This window comes from Agrilus planipennis, unplaced genomic scaffold (genome assembly GCF_000699045.2).
Source record: "Agrilus planipennis isolate EAB-ADULT unplaced genomic scaffold, Apla_2.0 scaffold126, whole genome shotgun sequence".
Classification (NCBI taxonomy): Eukaryota; Metazoa; Arthropoda; class Insecta; order Coleoptera; family Buprestidae; genus Agrilus; species Agrilus planipennis.
In genome coordinates this window covers 216,794-236,660 of record NW_020439036.1, presented here as the reverse complement: position 1 = coordinate 236,660, position 19,867 = coordinate 216,794, and the positions used below count along the sequence as shown (strand labels likewise).

Sequence of the window (19,867 nt, the reverse complement as noted above, 5' to 3'; positions counted from 1 at the left end):
GAGTTACAATCTTCTTGAATAGGCCCCTTCGAACCTTTGGAATGTCTAAACTATGCATGATTATTTTCATGTATGTAATTACTGTAACTAGCTACAAATATTTCTGAAATGGTTTGCATTGTAAATTTACTATTATTAGCACTTGAAGAATTTCAGTGTAAATACATTGAAATTTAAGGAAGAACAAGAAAACGACAACACTCGCCATGTTTGTAATGCCTTTTCCTATCATGATCCTATGCAATCAGATAAAAACACTGTTCAGTATGTTAGGTTGGGTTAGGTTAGATTACGGTAGGAAAAGATAAAACAAACGAAGTGAATGTTGCCGTTTACAGATTCTTTTTATTGCTTACAGTAATAGAAACCACAACAAGTAGAAGAATTACGTAAATCACTCCCGAATTCTGATCACAGAATTAATTCACGCAAAACTTTAAAGTTTTAGACGAACGTACTACATACGAATGGTTACTGCAACTTGTTAACGTAGGTAATGAGATTTATTTTTATTATCTCTAGAAATTAATCAGTAAAATATATGTCAATAAACCATTACAGTAGATTAGGTGATTTGTGATACATTTTCATATATCTTGGACGGTGTAGAAGAAAATATTATCATCTGCTTGCCTTTAGATACATTTGAACTCACGGTGCTGTACGGGTACGAAACATGGACATTAAAGGCGGCGAAAAAGAAAAGGTTAGAAGCGTTCAAAATGTGGTGTTGCAGGCGAATGATGAGGATACCGTGGATAGAGAAGGTTAGAAATGAAGAGGTATTAGAGAGAATAGGGAAACAGAGGACTCTATGGAAGTCAATAAGAAATAGGCGAGATAGGTTGGTAAAGCACCTTCTCAGACATGAAGGTCTAGTCAGAGACATATAAGGGGCATAAAGAGGAGTTAGATGGAGTAGAGGTAGACTTAGATTAGATTACTCTTCACAAATAGTTAAGGATGTGGGTTGTTCTAGTTTTAGGGAAATGCGAGTATTAGCTTAGGATAGGAAAGAGTGGAGGTTAGTGTCCAACCAGTCTTAGGTCTGACGACCTTATGATGATGAAATTGGATATTTTGCAACCCTTTTTTGTCATCTTTTTTGTCCAATTTTTCTTCGTTAACACAGAATAATTTTCCACACCCCTTTTTCTCATGGGAATTCACCCACAAAATTGTGAATGTCCAAGCAATTCCTGGTCTTAAGAAATGTAATGTACTGATTCACATAGTAGTGTTTGTCCCAATTTGTTTTCAATTCAATAATCATAGAAGCCATGGACAAATATTAATATCTAGCAGTTAGGTCGTGCATGACCGCATTTATAACCCAGAAAGAATGAATAATGTACACGAAGAACAAAGAGTAAAAATAAAAGATTTTTGTGCATGAATTCGACCTAAAGCATATTGGAATCTTACAGTTATGTATATATATATATCGACTTTAACATTATTTTATTAAGCATTTTCTCTTACCATTAATAAAACTAAGATTTAGTCATTTTCACCACACAGTCCGAATCATAATTCTTTTGAGTGGCTGTGTACCCTTGAGTCCTTATTATGCACCATTTTGCCGTTGTTTCTCGCTGTAGAATAAAATATAGAATATTATACCTTATAATAAGCCTGGTAAATGCACTAAATTTAAGTGAAAGACGAGACTAATTGGAAATGGATTGGTGCCACAAGCTCTATCTTAAGATTGATAACGCGTGTGTCTACAAAGCAACCGCTGAACTCTAGTAATTCTAATAAGAAAGCTAATATTAAAGAGGAGCCGTCTAATTTATAAAGGAAGCACTTACTAATTTATGCAGTCTTCCATTAATACACGTGTCCCTAAAAGACAAGCTAAACGGCATTAGTGAGTCTATTGGGATCCGTCAAATGGGAGGAGCCTAAAAACATGGCGCCGATTAGGGAAAATTTATCGTAATTCCTATAGTGTACCGTGCAATTTTCAAGTTTTTAAATGACGATAAAATGATAAGTATTGACACAATATGTGATTGGGCTGACACAAAGCCTCGGAAAGGAAATTTCGTTGAAGGTGAGCGTGTTTTTAATGCCAATCACATTATAAAATTCGGAAATAACAAATCCGGAAGCTAGCCTTCAAATTCCGTCAAGTTTACTGCCTACTTTTTACAAACTTCGGATTTAAAAAGTGATTCACGTTATATAATTGGTGAGGTGATTCTGGGTGATTTAAGCAATATCATATCAATGACTTGCACGTGCAAAGCCGATTTAAGAGAACGTTGCAAACACATTATTGCAACTTTGTTGTATTGCAGCAGGTAGGTTCTTAACCTCAAAATACTTATATCGTATCATTAGAATTGTGTTAAATCAATTACACAGGAATAAATAATTTCTCACTTTATAATTTTAGTATGATTCTAGTTTTAAATATTAAGGTTATGGCTGATGGTAAATACTTGCTGAAATATAATCATGTGCATTAAAATGACGTGAACAAATTTTTATTCCGGAATTCACTTCTTTGATACCTACTGCTTTCATCCAAGCTTCTATTAGTTTACTTTTTTCTCTAATTTTCCGAATATATTTTTTACATATATAAAACGGTTAGTTTTTATTGGAAAGTAGTTAATGTAGGTGAAGAGTGAAGATCTATGTCTGAAGTGCTATTGCAGCTTTTCACTGAACATATTAACTTTTTATTTGATTTAACTTTAGAAGAAAACTTCGTCGACTCCATCATCAAAAAAATTTTTACTTTTTTAACGTGTTTTATTATTTTAATAAACAATTTTACAATTTGCGTGCACAGTTCCTATGTGAATTTTTCCCTCATTCGAGTTATAAATTTTGCCACCAGATGGTGTATGCCCATTTGACGGATCCCAATAGAAGCTGTGAAACTCACACTTCATAGTGACTTGAATGACCTAATACGTGTTCTGTTTTTCATTGGAATGCACTGTTAAGCTTTTATAACATTGCCTATTTAATAGATAACACCTATTATTGTTATTTAACGTTTTATAATAGACATGCGTTCAACCGAAGTACCCACATAGGTAAACGGAATCCCTAATGTAGCTTGTAACAAGTTTAGTTTGCGGTTAAATGTGAGAACGTGAAGCCACCTTGACAGTGATTGTAACGAACTGAGATGTGGAATCTAATTACTGCAGGAAATGCAGAGGGTGTTAAATGCAGTTCGTAACGATTTCAGATGATAAACCAGATAGTGTTGAAATCAGCACAAGGAACAATGTAGTAACAAAGAGGAATTGCAATTCGAAGATTTTATGAAATTAAACGAACAAGGTAGAGACAGCAAACAATTGCTAGTTGCTGTTAGTAACAAACAGTTGATTTTATTGTTTTAAATCAATGCAAAGGTGCGAGATAGAACCATTTCGATTATTTCCGCAGTGTTATTGTTGGTTTAATGCTCCCTGAATAGCTTTTGTTTTTGTTTTTGTTTTTGTTTTTGTTTTTGTTAAAACTATGGAATAAAAGCGAAACAAAGCTGGTGGTTGCTATCATAAAGTATTTTCGTCATTTCTGGATAGTTCGAACACTCGTTTTCCTATACGAAGCCGAAACAACTGCATTTACGGATAGATAAAAACGGACAAGGGGCTAAAACTAGAAAATTTCGCAGCTTGTGTCGGCTGTCACCCGAACAGACGAGACACGAATATATGTCCCTCAGGGTGAATGTGAGTTACATATCACATTCTCCTCGTGGTGACTAATATATACTATTTCGTTACGTCTTTGTCGAAAATTGTAGTATTCGCCCCTTTGTAACAAACCGAAACAACTACATACATTTACGAAAACCGAAAAGATACGAATATATATCCTTCAGATAAAATAATTCGAAGTGGTCTGTATTCTGTCGAAACTGCCAGATCTCATCGGCGCGTCGCAGACAACTCCGACAGAACACAGACCAACTTTTACCTGCTGTCCTGCGCGTTTTAGAAAATACCACAAATGGCGCGGTAAACGCCATCTGTAGTACGATGCTGCATTTTAGGATTACGTATGCTCCAACAAGGTCCATTTAAATATATGGATATCTACTTGCTGAAACGAATCCCGGCGTAACTAACCTCAACGTGATAGGCACGTTACCATAATCGAATGAAATAATTCGAAGTGGCCTGTATTCTGTCGAAACTGCCAGACGCGGATCGCGATTTCGATCTTTTTGGATCTCATCAGCGCGTCGCAGACAACATATTTAAATTGACCTTGTTGGAGCATACGTAATCCTAAAATGTATCATCGTAGTACAGATGGCGTTTACCGCGCCATTTGTGGTATTTTTTAAAACGCGCTGTTAAGACATCAGGTAACAGTTGGTCTGTGTTCTGTCGGAGCTGTCTACGACGCGCTGATGAGATCCAAAAGATCCAAATCGCGATCCGCGTCTGGCAATTTTAACAGAATACAGACCACTTCGAATCATTTTATTCGATTATGGTAACGTGCCTATCACGTTGAGGTTGGCTACGCTGGGATTCGTTTCAGCAAGTAGATATCCATAAATTAAATAGACCTTGTTGGAGCATACATAATCCTAAAATGTAGCATCGTACCACAGATGGCGTTTACCGCGCCATCCGTAGTATTTTTTATATCCTTCAGGGTGAAAGTGGGATACTTCCCACATTCTCCTCGTGGTGCGTAATCTACTATTTCGACACATCTCTAACAAAAATTCTAGTATTTGTCAGGTCATATATGAAACCAAACCAATTATAGACATATAGGCAATGGGCCGAAACTAGATAATTTCGGAGCATGTATTAGTTGCTGTGCAGTTGTCACTCAACATGAATATACACTCCTCAGAGTGAAAGTGGGCTACTTCCCACATTCTCCTCGTGACGGACAACGAGCCGAAACTAGACAATTTATTGGATGAAGATTTTCCGGGCTAACCAACCGTGGTCTAGTGGAATTTTTATTTCTTCCAGACGTTTTGTTCGAAACTGCGCCGAACATTTTCAGTGGATACGGTGGTGGTTGCTTCGTGGTATTCTTTTCGGTAGTTGAGGAGCGTCTCAGCCTTAGCCAAATGTTCGGCGCAGTTTCGAACGAAACGTCTGAGGAAAATAAAAATTCCACTAGACCACGGCTCGATCTCCAGAAATCTTCATCCTACAAACTCCGGCCGTGAAAACCTACAAGTATATATTAGACAATTTATTATTTGCAACTGTCATCCGAATCGCGGAATGTAATGTAACGTTTCCTAAATTTGGCATTAATTTTTATAATTCTATCTGGAAAAGGAGCAGGAATGAAAATTAATATTAAGGGATATTTTTTTTTATTTTTGATGTACACGACAATTAATATTTTGAGACACATGGCAAAATGCATGATCATTATTATTATTGAAAAGATCATCAAAAGTTACACTTCTGGAAATGTCACAATCAAACGAATTTCCATACAAAATCGAAAAACAAACGAGTATAGTATATTTTCAGACCTTTTTAACCTATACGGTTGTTCCGAAAGTCATTTCGTTTTTTTTTGTGGAAATAAAAGACAGTTTTCGTATAATAAACAAATACTTTATTAAATTATATATTGACCGTTCTAGTCCAACACCTTTTGCCATCTTTCTGGTAGTAGCATAATTCCACGCTCATAAAATTTTTGGTCTTTGCTGGTAAAAAACTGATCGAGGAGGTTTTTGACCTCCTCATTTGAGGTGAAGGTTTTACCGTCTAAAAAATTTTGGAGTGACCGGAACAAATAATAATCCGATGGTGCCAGGTCTGGAGAATATGGTGGGTGTAGCATTGTATCCCATTCAAGCTGTAAAAGCTTTTGGCGAGTGACCAAACTTGTGTGAGGTCTCGCGTTGTCTTGGTGAAACACTACACCTTTCCTGTTGATTAGTTCTGACCTTTTCTGTTGAAGTGCATCATTCAGTTTGTCCAGCTGATGACAGTAGACTTCCGAATTAATCGTTGTGTTATCCGGTAAAAGCTCAAAAAAAACGATTCCTTTAAAATCCCACCAAACAGACAGCATCACCTTTTTTTGGTGAATATCGGCTTTGGAAATGGTTTGAGCCGGTTCATCTTTTTTGCTCCATGACCTCTTGCGTTTGACGTTGTTGTATACAACCCATTTTTCGTCCCCAGTGATGATGCGCTTCAAAAACGGATCATTTTCGTGACGTTTGAGAAGCGAATCGCAGACGTCAATGCGGCGACACAGATTTCTCTCTGTGAGAACATGGGGAACCCATACATCGAGCTTCGAGGATAATCCCAGGCCTTTCAAGTGGTCATAAACTGTTGAATTTGATAAATTTAACCTCAATCCGATCTCACGTGTTGTTATTCGCCGGTTCACATCAACTAATGCCTTTATCGCGTCTTTATCAGCTTCAACCGGCCTTCCCGAACGTGGTGCATCTTCGACATCAAAATTGCCGGATCGAAATTTAGCGAACCAGTTCTGGCACTGGCGTACTGTCAACACACCTTCTCCATACACATCAGTCAATTTCTTTCTGGCTTGAACAGCATTTTTACCCTTTCTGTAGTAAAACAGTAAGATATGTCGAAAATGCTGCTTATCGCTCTCCATATTTAAAAGGGCACCAACCAAAAACTACTGCGTAGAATTAATTGGAATTTTTCACACACAAGCCTTGCTATATGAGCTCTCAAAGCATATAAAAATTATACGGCTTAAATGTGAAGTTGGGTGAAAAATAATACAATTAAATCCTCTGTCGGGAAAAAACGAAATGACTTTCCGAACAACCCTATATTATATTGAGTTAGCTGAGAATGAAGGATGTATATTTTTGTTTTAAATATGTATATCTTTATTTAATGGTGCCATCCAATTATAGTTCTAAGTACAGTAGCCTATACGGAGTGAAAAACGAAAAAGGAAATAACTTTTTTTAGAATCCCAAAATCGCAGCATATGCTACGTGCAGAGAACTCTCTCGGGTATAAAAACACGTTAGACGGATAAAAGTTTTAAACAAGGCGTGCCTGAACATGGAAACGGTTAAACTTATAACACTTGAAAAAGTGTAGATTAGATACCTACCCACGACATATCTCTACACGAATTTTTTGTTTTTGATTTCAGAAACTTTTACAGTTTGCTACCCTTGGGTAGGTATAATTTGAGCCTTTAGAAATTAGACTCTATAAGCCTTTTTATATATAAGAAAATGTAAAGTAAAAGAAAATTCGGAGATCTCTTTTGGGAGTACACATACAAGTAAGGCAAAAAGTTCGCCAAACATACAAATTACACATTTCTTTGTCAAAAGTTTTACATTTTATGTCACACAAACGAAAATGCAAAATTTAATAGACGTGTATATACATTTCTTTAATCACGCCTATCACAAAATGTCGCCTATCTCAAAATGTCACCTATCTCAAAATGTCGCCTATCTCAAAATGTCGCCTATCTCAAAATGTCGCCTATCTCAAAATGTCGCCTGTTTTTGTGAAAGCCGTTCTAAACAAATCTGGTGATGAACAAATCAAGACCAAGATCAAGACTGTCCCAATCAGCCACTTCTTCTAATTTTTCATCCTCGCTCTTTCTCTACTTTTTCTTCCTTTGCATACCAGTATTTTTGTTTTACTTTTATTTATTTTTATACAGTACTGTTTTGTCAATACCGCTTCCATTTTATTTAAAGCTTTCTCTAACTTCTACGTAATGTTAAAATCTAGTAAACCAAACTGAAAATTTCGAATACTAAAAATGTTTTGTTTCAAGAAAAAAATACTTATAATAAAGTTACTTCAAATAATTTAATTCGTAAATCCATTGAAAGTAATAGTTTTTCGTTTAGTATTGCGTATGTGGTCTTAATCTTGCATATTTGGTCTTGGTTTTGATCTTGACCTTGTTCGTTAGCCTCTTGTTCATTCGACCTTGGTCTAATCATCACTAGACAAATCGAACTCTCAAAATCAATCAAGCAATTCCTTTATTCTCAATTCGCTGCTAGTGTGCAAGCAAACAAAATTAGTTATTAAGAATTCATTGATTTTACTTGCGTCAAACATTACAAATTATGTATAATGTAATAAGCGCTGCGTAAAAAGGGACGGTTCCGTGTAATCATTTTATATTAATACGTAAACTTGTACATTCATTCAGTATTTATAATAAAAGGAAGGGAGTAAAACTTATGTCATAAAATAGACAATATAAAAATCAATAGTTGGTAGCGATGCATAACACTCTATTATATCAATTAAAATAAAATCGGAACAGTTTTATTTCAAATTTTGGTGACAGAACTGTCTCACATGGGTGGACATTTCGATCTTTTTTTATTTCAACAGGACGCTATGCTATGTCGGAACTAACTTCTGTTCGAGTTATTAAGAATTCATTGATTTTACTTGCGTCAAACATTACAAATTATGTATAATGTAATAAGCGCTGCGTAAAAAGGGACGGTTCCGTGTAATCATTTTATATTAATACGTAAACTTGTACATTCATTCAGTATTTATAATAAAAGGAAGGGAGTAAAACTTATGTCATAAAATAGACAATATAAAAATCAATAGTTGGTAGCGATGCATAACACTCTATTATATCAATTAAAATAAAATCGGAACAGTTTTATTTCAAATTTTGGTGACAGAACTGTCTCACATGGGTGGACATTTCGATCTTTCTTTATTTCAACAGGACGCTATGCTATGTCGGAACTAACTTCTGTTCGATAGCATGATCCATGCTTGACGGTTTCGACAGGTGAAGAGCATGAAATATTATACTGAAAATTCAATTTCTGAATTTTTTACCCACTACACGCTACCTCAAATTAATGAGGGAAAAAGTTGTTGCTGTTGTCACACCCCGCCGGGAATCGAACCCGGGACCTTTGGCTTTACGCACCAATGTTCTGACCACTAAACTACGAGAGGTGACAACAGTAACCACGACCAATCAACCTACAAGGTTAACGATCCGTCAAACTGATGTAACTATATACTGAATATATACTATGATTAAACATGCATACTTTGAATTTTCAGTATAATATTTCATATTAAACTAACTCACTTCTAAATAGATGTCTAAATTGTATCTATGTTTAGGTCAAGAGCATTTGTTCGAACAGATAACATAAAAATGAACAACAAATTAAATATTTTATTTAATAATCAAATTGAAACAAACAATTTCCTGTAGAAACTTCTTCTGGGTTCTTACCTACAAACGTTCCGATAGACGAAACGATAACCGTCAAAAATCCCCAAAAACTTCAAGAAGACCAACTGGATTTATCGAAACTCTCTCTTAGTATTGCTTGGTCGGAAGTCAAACTCGGACCGCCCGATCGTTAAATTATCGATTTTTATTAAACAACTCCCTTGTATATCATTCAATTCTGCACATATATTCGAAAGCAAATTATTTTCTAAATTTTATTGAAAATATATAGGGTTGTTCGGAAAGTCATTTCGTTCTTTTTTCTGGAAATGAAAGACAGTTTTCGTATAATAAACAAATAGTTTATTAAATTATATATTGACCGTTCTGGTCCAACACCTTTTGCCATCTTTCTGGTAGTAGCATAATTCCACGCTCATAAAATTTTTGGTCTTTGCTGGCAAAAAACTGATCGAGGAGGTTTTTGACCTCCTCATTTGAGGTGAAGGTTTTACCGTCTAAAAAATTTTGGAGTGACCGGAACAAATAATAATCCGATGGTGCCAGGTCTGGAGAATATGGTGGGTGTAGCATTGTATCCCATTCAAGCTGTAAAAGCTTTTGGCGAGTGACCAAACTTGTGTGAGGTCTCGCGTTGTCTTGGTGAAACACTACACCTTTCCTGTTGATTAGTTCTGACCTTTTCTGTTGAAGTGCATCATTCAGTTTGTCCAGCTGATGACAGTAGACTTCCGAATTAATCGTTGTGTTATCCGGTAAAAGCTAAAAAAAAACGATTCCTTTAAAATCCCACCAAACAGACAGCATCACCTTTTTTTGGTGAATATCGGCTTTGGAAATGGTTTGAGCCGGTTCATCTTTTTTGCTCCATGACCTCTTGCGTTTGACGTTGTTGTATACAACCCATTTTTCGTCCCCAGTGATGATGCGCTTCAAAAACGGATCATTTTCGTGACGTTTGAGAAGCGAATCGCAGACGTCAATGCGGCGACACAGATTTCTCTCTGTGAGAACATGGGGAACCCATACATCGAGCTTCGAGGATAATCCCAGGCCTTTCAAGTGGTCATAAACTGTTGAATTTGATAAATTTAACCTCAATCCGATCTCACGTGTTGTTATTCGCCGGTTCACATCAACTAATGCCTTTATCGCGTCTTTATCAGCTTCAACCGGCCTTCCCGAACGTGGTGCATCTTCGACATCAAAATTGCCGGATCGAAATTTAGCGAACCAGTTCTGGCACTGGCGTACTGTCAACACACCTTCTCCATACACATCAGTCAATTTCTTTCTGGCTTGAACAGCATTTTTACCCTTTCTGTAGTAAAACAGTAAGATATGTCGAAAATGCTGCTTATCGCTCTCCATATTTAAAAGGGCACCAACCAAAAACTACTGCGTAGAATTAATTGGAATTTTTCACACACAAGCCTTGCTATATGAGCTCTCAAAGCATATAAAAATTATACGGCTTAAATGTGAAGTTGGGTGCAAAAGAATACAATTAAATCCTCTGTCGGGAAAAAACGAAATGACTTTCCCAACAACCCGATATAATGTATCTACTAGATTTTTCATTTGATGATGTTGACAAGCTATTATTAGTGTTGATGTATAACTTTGCGTAATTTTCAGGAATTGTAAATAGAGGGGATTCCTTTAGAAGGCGAAAGTCGAGAAGCAACAGTGTATGTCCGCCTAACGGTGGTCCTGTGCCAAATGAGAAACAACAGCCAACTACGACCAATGAAGTGTCCAAATACGTAGTAGCATTAATAGGAGCACAAGGCGTAGGGAAAACGTCTCTAATCAGCCAATTTATGACTTCCGAATGTATAAACGCTTACGATAGTTCAAAAGGTAAGTGGATCAATCATATTTTTTAAATAAATTACACTATGTCACTGGTTATCTTCTTATGAAAAATTTTTTAAAAAAGGGTGGGGAATGAAATGCTGTTATTAATGTTTTACTGAATCCAACAATAAGGCTAGAATCGCAATTTATAAGGGGTGTTTACAGGGGGTGACAGGACACTATAAAACATACAACTTAAATGTTAGCTGTTACAAAAAGTCACCGTTCTCGAAAATAAAGTATTTGAAAGTACAATAACGAGTCAGTCCGGCTCTGGTAATTCTAGCAGCGTATTACAGTGCCGTATCTCCTTTATATTCATTTGCTCATGTACCTATTAGTTGTTATTTATTAGATTAGATTAAGTGTGATGCAAGATGATCATGTTACAGCTAACCTGTGGTAGTTTTTTGTTCTTTAAACGTTTTGACCTTGTATTTAAAAATCGATGTTCAGTTCACTAAACTCACTCAGTAGTACAGCAATCACTGGAGTAGGTCAGGATGCCACTATAGAATAGTTGTTTTTACAATATGTGATATAACACGTATATATGGGACTTAACCATATCGTCTCTGTGGAAGACGAAATTTTTGATTTCATAGAGGAGAACCCCCAAAGTAGTACACTTGCAGTTGCTGCATCCTTATCATTTGCAGCGAGTGCAAGTCTTGTAGGAAGCTGATTTTCAGACGCGGGTGGATTTGGGTTAGTGATTTCGACAAAAAAGTGCTGCAGATCTCAATTATTTCCACAGGGTCTTGTTTACTGACCGAGTTATTCTTCTTCTTTTATTTAAGAAGCAGTTCTCGTGTGGAAATTGTATACATAATCGATGACATATTTTTTTATTCCGGTTTCAAACTACGTAGCAATTAATGCTGGCGGCACATCTAACATTCCAGAAATGGACCAAATATCGAGAAATTAAAAAGTGACTCATAACATATTGCAGAAACAAATTTTGAAATCAACTAATATCCGTCCTTTTTACGACATCAATTGGTGGTGTACCAATACACAATTTTGTAAGTTATTTGTCGTCTCTGTTTAACATATACCACGCCGCGGTGTGGCGTAACCTGAAAGGTGCAGCATTAGTAATGTATGACGTAAGCACTTCTTATTTTTGCTTGTTTCTAACATTACAGTGGAACGTAACATTGCTTTCAGCATGTTGAGGCTTAATATAGCGACTAGAAATAAACGGAAATATCTATTTCGTCTCGCATATAGGTGGTACTATAAATGTTGTAGTTCTACCAACAATAATAGCCACTCTAAGAGAAAATGCGGAATAGGTTTCTAAAGTCGCTAGGAGATTGTTTTCGACCCGTTTTAGTTACGGAGAGAATGGATAATAAATTTACTACAGAAGGATATCACTTTTTATAGAGTACCTTATCAAGTTTACATAAATTTCATCAGTCTATATAAGGCATTATTTATTTCATCAGGAAGCGAAATTTTTTCGGAAAGCAAATTTGCAATTATCTTCATCGTAACAAAACCGTAAAAGCTTTTGATTTTGACAATGTACTAGATATTTTAGTATCATTAGGCAAAAACTCCGCATATAACAAAGCTTCTTGGGTTATGCGAAACTAACTGCTTATAAAATACTTTTAAGAACTATTAATAATAGTGGTTAATACATAATATTAATGTGAAACTTCGTTTAATTTTTATCTACTAACAATTACCTGAAATTAGCGAAGAACAATTGCAGCAGCTGCCACATTCTCGCCGAGAATCGAACCCGGGTCAGAGTAGTCAGAGCATTGCTACTTAAACATCCTGGGTTCGACTCCCGGCGAGGGCTGTAGCAATTTTTCTACATTAATTTAAGCAGCGACAATATTGACTACTTACAGCTTTAAATTATACGTTATATCAGGCCAGATTATTATTCAAAGTGATCCAGCACATACGCCAGAGCTTTTAGTGCATGGGTATTGGTCAACCTGGGCTCATCCGTAGTTATATCCTTGCTTTCTGATAACATTCGATTTTCTTTATTTATTTTGTATCGTTATAAACTTCGACAGTTATTTTGCGAGGTAAATTTAAACCGTTCGAACATTTCACGTAAACTCAATAATTTCAAGTACTTCTTAAAATATCCACCAGGTTTATGTTTTCCAACTGCCTATTGCTTATTCATGCGTATACTTATACGTCAATAACCTACTCAGCATGTTCATTAATAGCGTATTTACTGGACGAAATAAAGAAGCTGCACATTCAATGGAGACCACACCGATCAATTTATGATTTTCCGTTCGTTTTCATCTGCTTCCATGACGATTTCGTAATTTTGACACTGAAATGTTCAAGCACATTAACATCACCTAACGTACACAAAAATATTTCTGGATGATTATTTGCTAAATTCTAGGGCACGTTTACGTTTTCATCAGGTTCTAATTCGGAGATATAATCTAAACATTCAAAAAACTTATGACAAATTATGAAACTTAGGAGCCGAATGGTTTTAGATGAACAAGTTCTCACTGTCATCTAGACTTCTAGACGACGGCAGGCAACTATCCGTCATATATCCACCAAAATGAAAACAGAAGAGAATGAAAGATTATCTATGGAATATTACTGCCCCAGCATTTACCTTAGTCATCCAAGGAAACCACAGAAAAACTTATTGGACCAAGACAGTCGAACCCGGAATTGAACTGGCGTCCTCATGACTGTTAAGCAATGGTCTAAACCAGAGCCGGGCAAACATATTGAAGGGTATGGAGTGATCCAAACTAACCTCAGGTAGCGATTCCTAATTCCTACGAAGTTAAAGTTTGCCCGACTCTGGTCTAAACCTTTAGGTCATGCCGCTCGGTCAACCAGAGGTTTACGTATCTGAACAAATACATGTGTTGAAATGGAAGTACAGTCGAACCTGGTTAAGTGAGAGCTCAATGGACCGCGATCTGTTTCTCTCTTATAGAGGTTTCTCACTAATCCGAGTTTCTAGCTTACAGAGTTATAGGAGGAATTTGTCTCACTTATAGAGGTCTACAAGAATACAGTTCGACAACACATTGAGTTTTCGTTTAGACATTATGAGGAAGTGCAGGACCTTTCTTCGCAACTGCTTTTATGAACTGACTGTAATAAGATTGATAAACAAGTCGGTACGCACATTTGACTATAATAAAAATAATAAAGACTTACTCGGTCATTCGCAGATTTGGTCATTCGAATGAAATAAGAGTCTCTTGAAATTTAAGAACGAGTCATAAAATAGGAAAAGTAAACTGTCGCTTATAGAGGCATAGACAAGTAGCAATATCACNGCACATTTGACTATAATAAAATAATAAAGACTTACTCGGTCATTCGCAGATTTGGTCATTCGAATGAAATAAGAGTCTCTTGAAATTTAAGAACGAGTCATAAAATAGGAAAAGTAAACTGTCGCTTATAGAGGCATAGACAAGTAGCAATATCACTTAAAGAGGTTCATGCATGAAAAATGACTGTCACTTATACAGGTTTTATACAACAGCAGAGTAGAAAATATTTGTTCAAGATGCAGTTGGTCATAATGGTTGTTAATTTGTGGTACTGTATATAAAATATGACCAACTTTAACACTGACTTTCGGAAATACTGTCTAAACTTGTTGGAACGGTCCCTTGCCTGCGATATAAATGAATAAATTCACCACGTTTGTACCCATTTACATACATTAAAAGAAAAGACTCCCCCAAATGAGCCGTCCTCGGTTAAAGTTACTTCCTAACGTTTTGCTAGCATGAGTGTCGAACTTCCTCAGAAGTCCTTCGATCTCAGATGCAGGATGTGGACTCAGGAAGGAAACTTTAAATCCGAATCAGGACAGCTTCAGAAAAACTCTCCATCTTCCACTTCTCCTTGCTGCCAAATTCACTAAATAAAATCTAATCGTACAATTTCCAAGTAGCAATCATTTTCTAATCTCTCTACGCTGTATTCTGGAATTGACTAGACATTATTGCATAAATTCGCTCCTTCTCTCTGTACACCGCTTTAATGTGCCCACTCGTAAGTATCACGTCCTCATCTATCTAGTCGCCGTTAATCTCATCCTTAACCTCACCGCTCCAATATAATCGCAGACTTCCGTTAGAAACAATCCTGACGAGTATATTGCAAGTAGACCATTCGTGGTTCGTAGACTCGTAGTAAATGCATTCATGTGCCATAACTCGTAAATAAATACTGCGGACGCAACGAAGTTTAAGTAAGGTAAAGCTGAAAGCAGAGGTACAAATGTACCTTGAACGTCTGAAAGTAATTACAAAATTTTTACCGTCTTGTCGAAAGTATCATCGAATAAGTGTCTCGTTATGCTTTGCGTTAGTTCCTTCTTCAATATTTTCTGGAATTGCTCTTCTATATCCCAAGTGATGATTGACACGTTATACCGTACCCCATTTTTATGGAACGAGCGTAATCTGTTGATCTTCGAATTTTTGGGAAAATCGACATCGAAGTTTTTTTGATAAACCAAATTCATCATCATATGGTCGTCAGTCCTAAGATTGTTTAGGCACGCACCTCTACTCTTTACTGTCCCGAGCTAATCTTCGCATTTCCCTAAAACTAGAACATCCCACATCCTTAATTATTTGCGAACAGTAATCTAATCTTGGTCTATCTCTACTCCTGTAAACTCATGTTTCTGCCTCTAATATGTCCTTGACTAAACCTTCATGCCTGAGAAGGTGTCCTACCAATCTATCTCGCTTATTTCGTATTGACTTCCATAGAGTCCTCTGTTCTCCTATTCTTTCTAATACCTCTTCATTTCTAACCTGTTCTATCCACGTTATCCTCATCATTCGCCTGTAACACCACATTTCGATCGCTTCTAACCTTTTCTTTTCCACTGTTCGTTCGATCTTGGTTTTAGTCTTCGTCTTGTTCGTTCGGTTTTGGTTTTAGTCTTGCTCTTGTTCGTTCGGTTTTGGTCTTGCTATTTTCTTACATTTTCGTAAGACCAAGGCCATGACCACAAGACGAAGACCAATTTTGCACTAAAACATTTATTTTAAACTCCAGATGGTGTAAAGCCATATTTTAACTTCTGTCATTATCGCCCAGTTTATTTCGTTTTGGTCATTCGCCCATGTGCCCCCAATCACATCAGAATTGGGAAATCCGTACGGAATCCAATAATATGTATTTTCGACACGTTCTTGATTTATTATGGCCTCGGTTTGGATTTAATACTGAAAATTTTAGAATACAGTTTCAATGATTTTGTAAATGTACCTACATGTAGGTAGGTATATATTTGTATTTCTGCGTTCATTAAGATTGTAAAAAATTGTTAGTATTTTACGCAAGGAAATCCTTTTGTTTTATGCCAAAGCACGATCGTACATAACATAAAATTTATTTTGGGACTAAGAGGAACGTCGAAGAGCCAAAAATATACCATCAAAGACACGGCAGTTCTAAAAATGCCAACTAATAATCAGATCGACCGAAATTATGTCCCGGTTTTTTGTGGCGGCAGGTGATACGGTTAATAAAAAATTCCACATCAACAACTAACGACGATATTTTCGTTAGCACGTGCTTCAACGTGTCTGAAAGGACAATTAGCATTTTTATTTATTTTTGAGATTGTTCGCAACTTATTTCTGAATTTGACTCCACTCCTTGAACCAATTCACTCCTTTCCTTGACTTCCACCAAAGGACAATCGCAGTGGAGTTTTATAAAATTAATTTGGTGCCTCAGCTAAATTGATGTTATACAGGATATTTTGTAAAGTGCGGTTTTTACAGTGTCTCTTTGATCTAATTACCCAATCAGGTGCTATACGAGGTCACATCAAAGAATCTGAATCAAATTTTGTGTGAAAAACAAAATTAAGTACGCGAACGCATTCCGAATGTTGGCTATGGCATATCCTGAAGCTACCTTGGACCGAAGCAACGTTTATCGATGGTATAAAATGTTCTCAGAGGGCCGAGAAAATGTGAACGACGAAGAGCGTGCCGGACACCCGAGCATGTTAACAACAGACGAAAACATTGATGAAATGAAGAAAATCGTACTGGCCAATCGTCGAATCACCATTAGAAAAGTTGCTGAGGACCTAAATATATCTATTGACTCTTGCCATTCGATTTTTACCAATGAATTGGGCATGAGACGGGTCGCCTCGAAATTCATACCAAAATGCTCAATTCCGACCAAACAACACTCTAATAATGTCGCAGCCACCGTATTCCCCAGATCTGGCTCCCTATGACTTTTTTTTTGTTCCCGAAATTGTAGAGGCCCATGAAAAAACGACTCTACGTTATGATTGAGGAGATAAAGACGACATTGAAGGAGGAGCTGAACAAGATCACAAAAATTACTTCAAAAATCCGCGATACTTTTTGAACAGCTCTTGTATGTGAACGTATAAGTTTAACGTGGCTGCAAAATTTGTAACAAGCAGCTAAATAATTAGTTTCTACTTTAGTAGATAGGCAATTTTTTTTGTAAGCTTTCATGCTCTGTATTAGGTGCTACAGACTTTTAAATTTCTGAGAATAAATGGGTGCTAGTGGTTGAGGTAAAAAAATGAAAAGTATTTTCGAAATTATTCAATAATTCTGAATTCAATATTTTTTATTTTCATTTTTTCATGTCTAGTGCTAAATTAATATAGAATAGAAAAAAAAATACGGTTTTAAAATATTATTCGTATTCTTTTGGGGGTTGTTTACTTTGTTACCGACCTCGCCTTATTAGAACCTTATTGACCAATAAATTAGACTTCAAGACAACTAAAAAGTTCCGGTTCTTTTCGGTTGGTATTTATTAGGGTAACATTAATCATGAATGAAAATTTTAATGAAGGTTGAGTAGATTTGAAAAACTTTACCGTGTTTTTTCTTTCTATTACTATTTTATTACTTTCTTACATTATTTTTTTGTCATTTCGCAGACAGTTTTAACCATTTTGCTGTGTCTGTAATTTTCATATTCTCTCCTTTCATTTAGTCTTATAGTTTAGTCGCTCCATTAAAAATTCAACTAGTAATTACATGACAGTTTCTCCCTCTTGACAGTACAGTGTTAATAGCATGAACCTTGCAACACGTTTCCGTCATGATAATTCGCTTAATTAAATATGCAGTGCCGTCGCAGAGTTTAGCAGCATCTACATTATGAAAATAATTGTACGGAAACTCATGGTGAAACATTATAAAAATAAGTAGTAATAAAACACTTGGAGAAGTTTCACTAAATCTTATTACGAACTCGATGTACATTTCGCCTTCTTAAAGGATCTTCAGGGGTATTCATCATAAGGTCGTCAGTGCTAAGACTGGTCGGACACGTACCTCCACTCTTTCCTAGCCTGAGTTAAACTTCGCATTTTCCTAAAACGAGAACAACCCACATCTTTAACTATTTGCGAATAGTAATCTAATCTAGGTCTACCTCTACCACTTTTAACTCCTGTTTCTGCCTCTAATATGTTTCTGACTAGACCTTCATGTCTGAGAAGGTGTCCTACCAACCTATCTTGCCTGTTTCTTATTGACTTCCATAGAGTCCTCTGTTCTCCTATTCTTTCTAATACCTCTTCATTTCTAACCTTTTCTATCCACGTTATCCTCATCATTCGCCTGTAACACCACATTTCGATCACATAGAAGTGACTTCTTTTTATTAAAGGTGACACGACCCTGCGCTATTCTCTGCTCTATATCCCTACTACTCCTTCCGTCCTCACTTATATGACTTCCTAGATATCTAATGTCAGCCACTTCTTCTAATTTTTCGTCTCCTATCTTTATATCCGCTCTTTCCCTACTTTTTCTTCCCTTGCATACCAGTATTTTAGTTTTATTGTTATTTATTTTCATACGATACTGTTTTGACAAAACCACTTCCATTTTATTTAAAGCTATCTCTAAGTTCTCCTTGCTAGATGCTAATACTGCTATATCATCTGCAAATCTAAGCATACTAATCTTTTGCCCCTGTATATCTATCCCTACAGTTGTACAATATTTTTCTTAAATACTAGGGCGCTTAGGAAGTATTAGCTTAGGATCTAGGAGGGGATTTTTACCGAACTCTAGTTGATCATTAGCTAGTTTTTTGTTTAATGAAATTGCTTTTTTCATTTCCAAAATCTCGTATTGATTTAAAACTTTATCTTCTTTTAGATTGTGTTAAAACTTTAATTATTTTTAGAAACGGTATGACCGTTGAACTATGAGACATAAATGGTTGAACAGTCTGTACAGGTGATTTCGTATAAGTACACCACTTTTTTTAGTGTTATCTGGTTTCATATCTAATTTGTCATTTACAAGGATTTTACTTAGATTTGAGTTATTAAAATAAGTTGTTTTAGTTTTTCTTCTGTTAGTACTAAAATAACCTAAAACGGGATTTTTCTCCAAACATTGTTATTTTGAGAAGTACTGTTCTGGTTTAGGAAAATCAGATGATTAAAATTTATTTTTATTTTTTTTAAACATTTTATCAATAATAGACATGTGGGTCGTACCCATTATTAATGATTATAGATTTTATAAAATTAATTTATTTGTTGTAACTGTCTTTACTTAACGGTATTCTAATGAGTCTAGTTAGCATAGAATGGAAACCAGCTAATTTTGTAGTCACAGGGTTATTTGAACAAGATGACATGCAATCAATAAATGATTCTATTCTATGTATGTTAATGTTAATTCTATTACTGACTACGTTACGACTGAGATCTAAGAAATTTAAACTTTTGTTGCCTATTTTTATAGTAAACTGAATATTTTTGTTTGTACTATCT

General features: G+C 35.9%; 1 protein-coding gene across 1 annotated transcript in view; it reads left to right on the top strand.

The window, feature by feature from the left end:
• Window positions 1-19,867, top strand: part of LOC108736243 — a 104,030-nt gene that overhangs the window by 35,929 nt on the left and 48,234 nt on the right. The window contains exon 2 of the mRNA XM_018468603.2: window positions 10,837-11,061. Coding sequence (XP_018324105.1) covers window positions 10,837-11,061 — 225 coding nt within the window. The remainder of the gene's footprint in view (window positions 1-10,836; window positions 11,062-19,867) is intronic.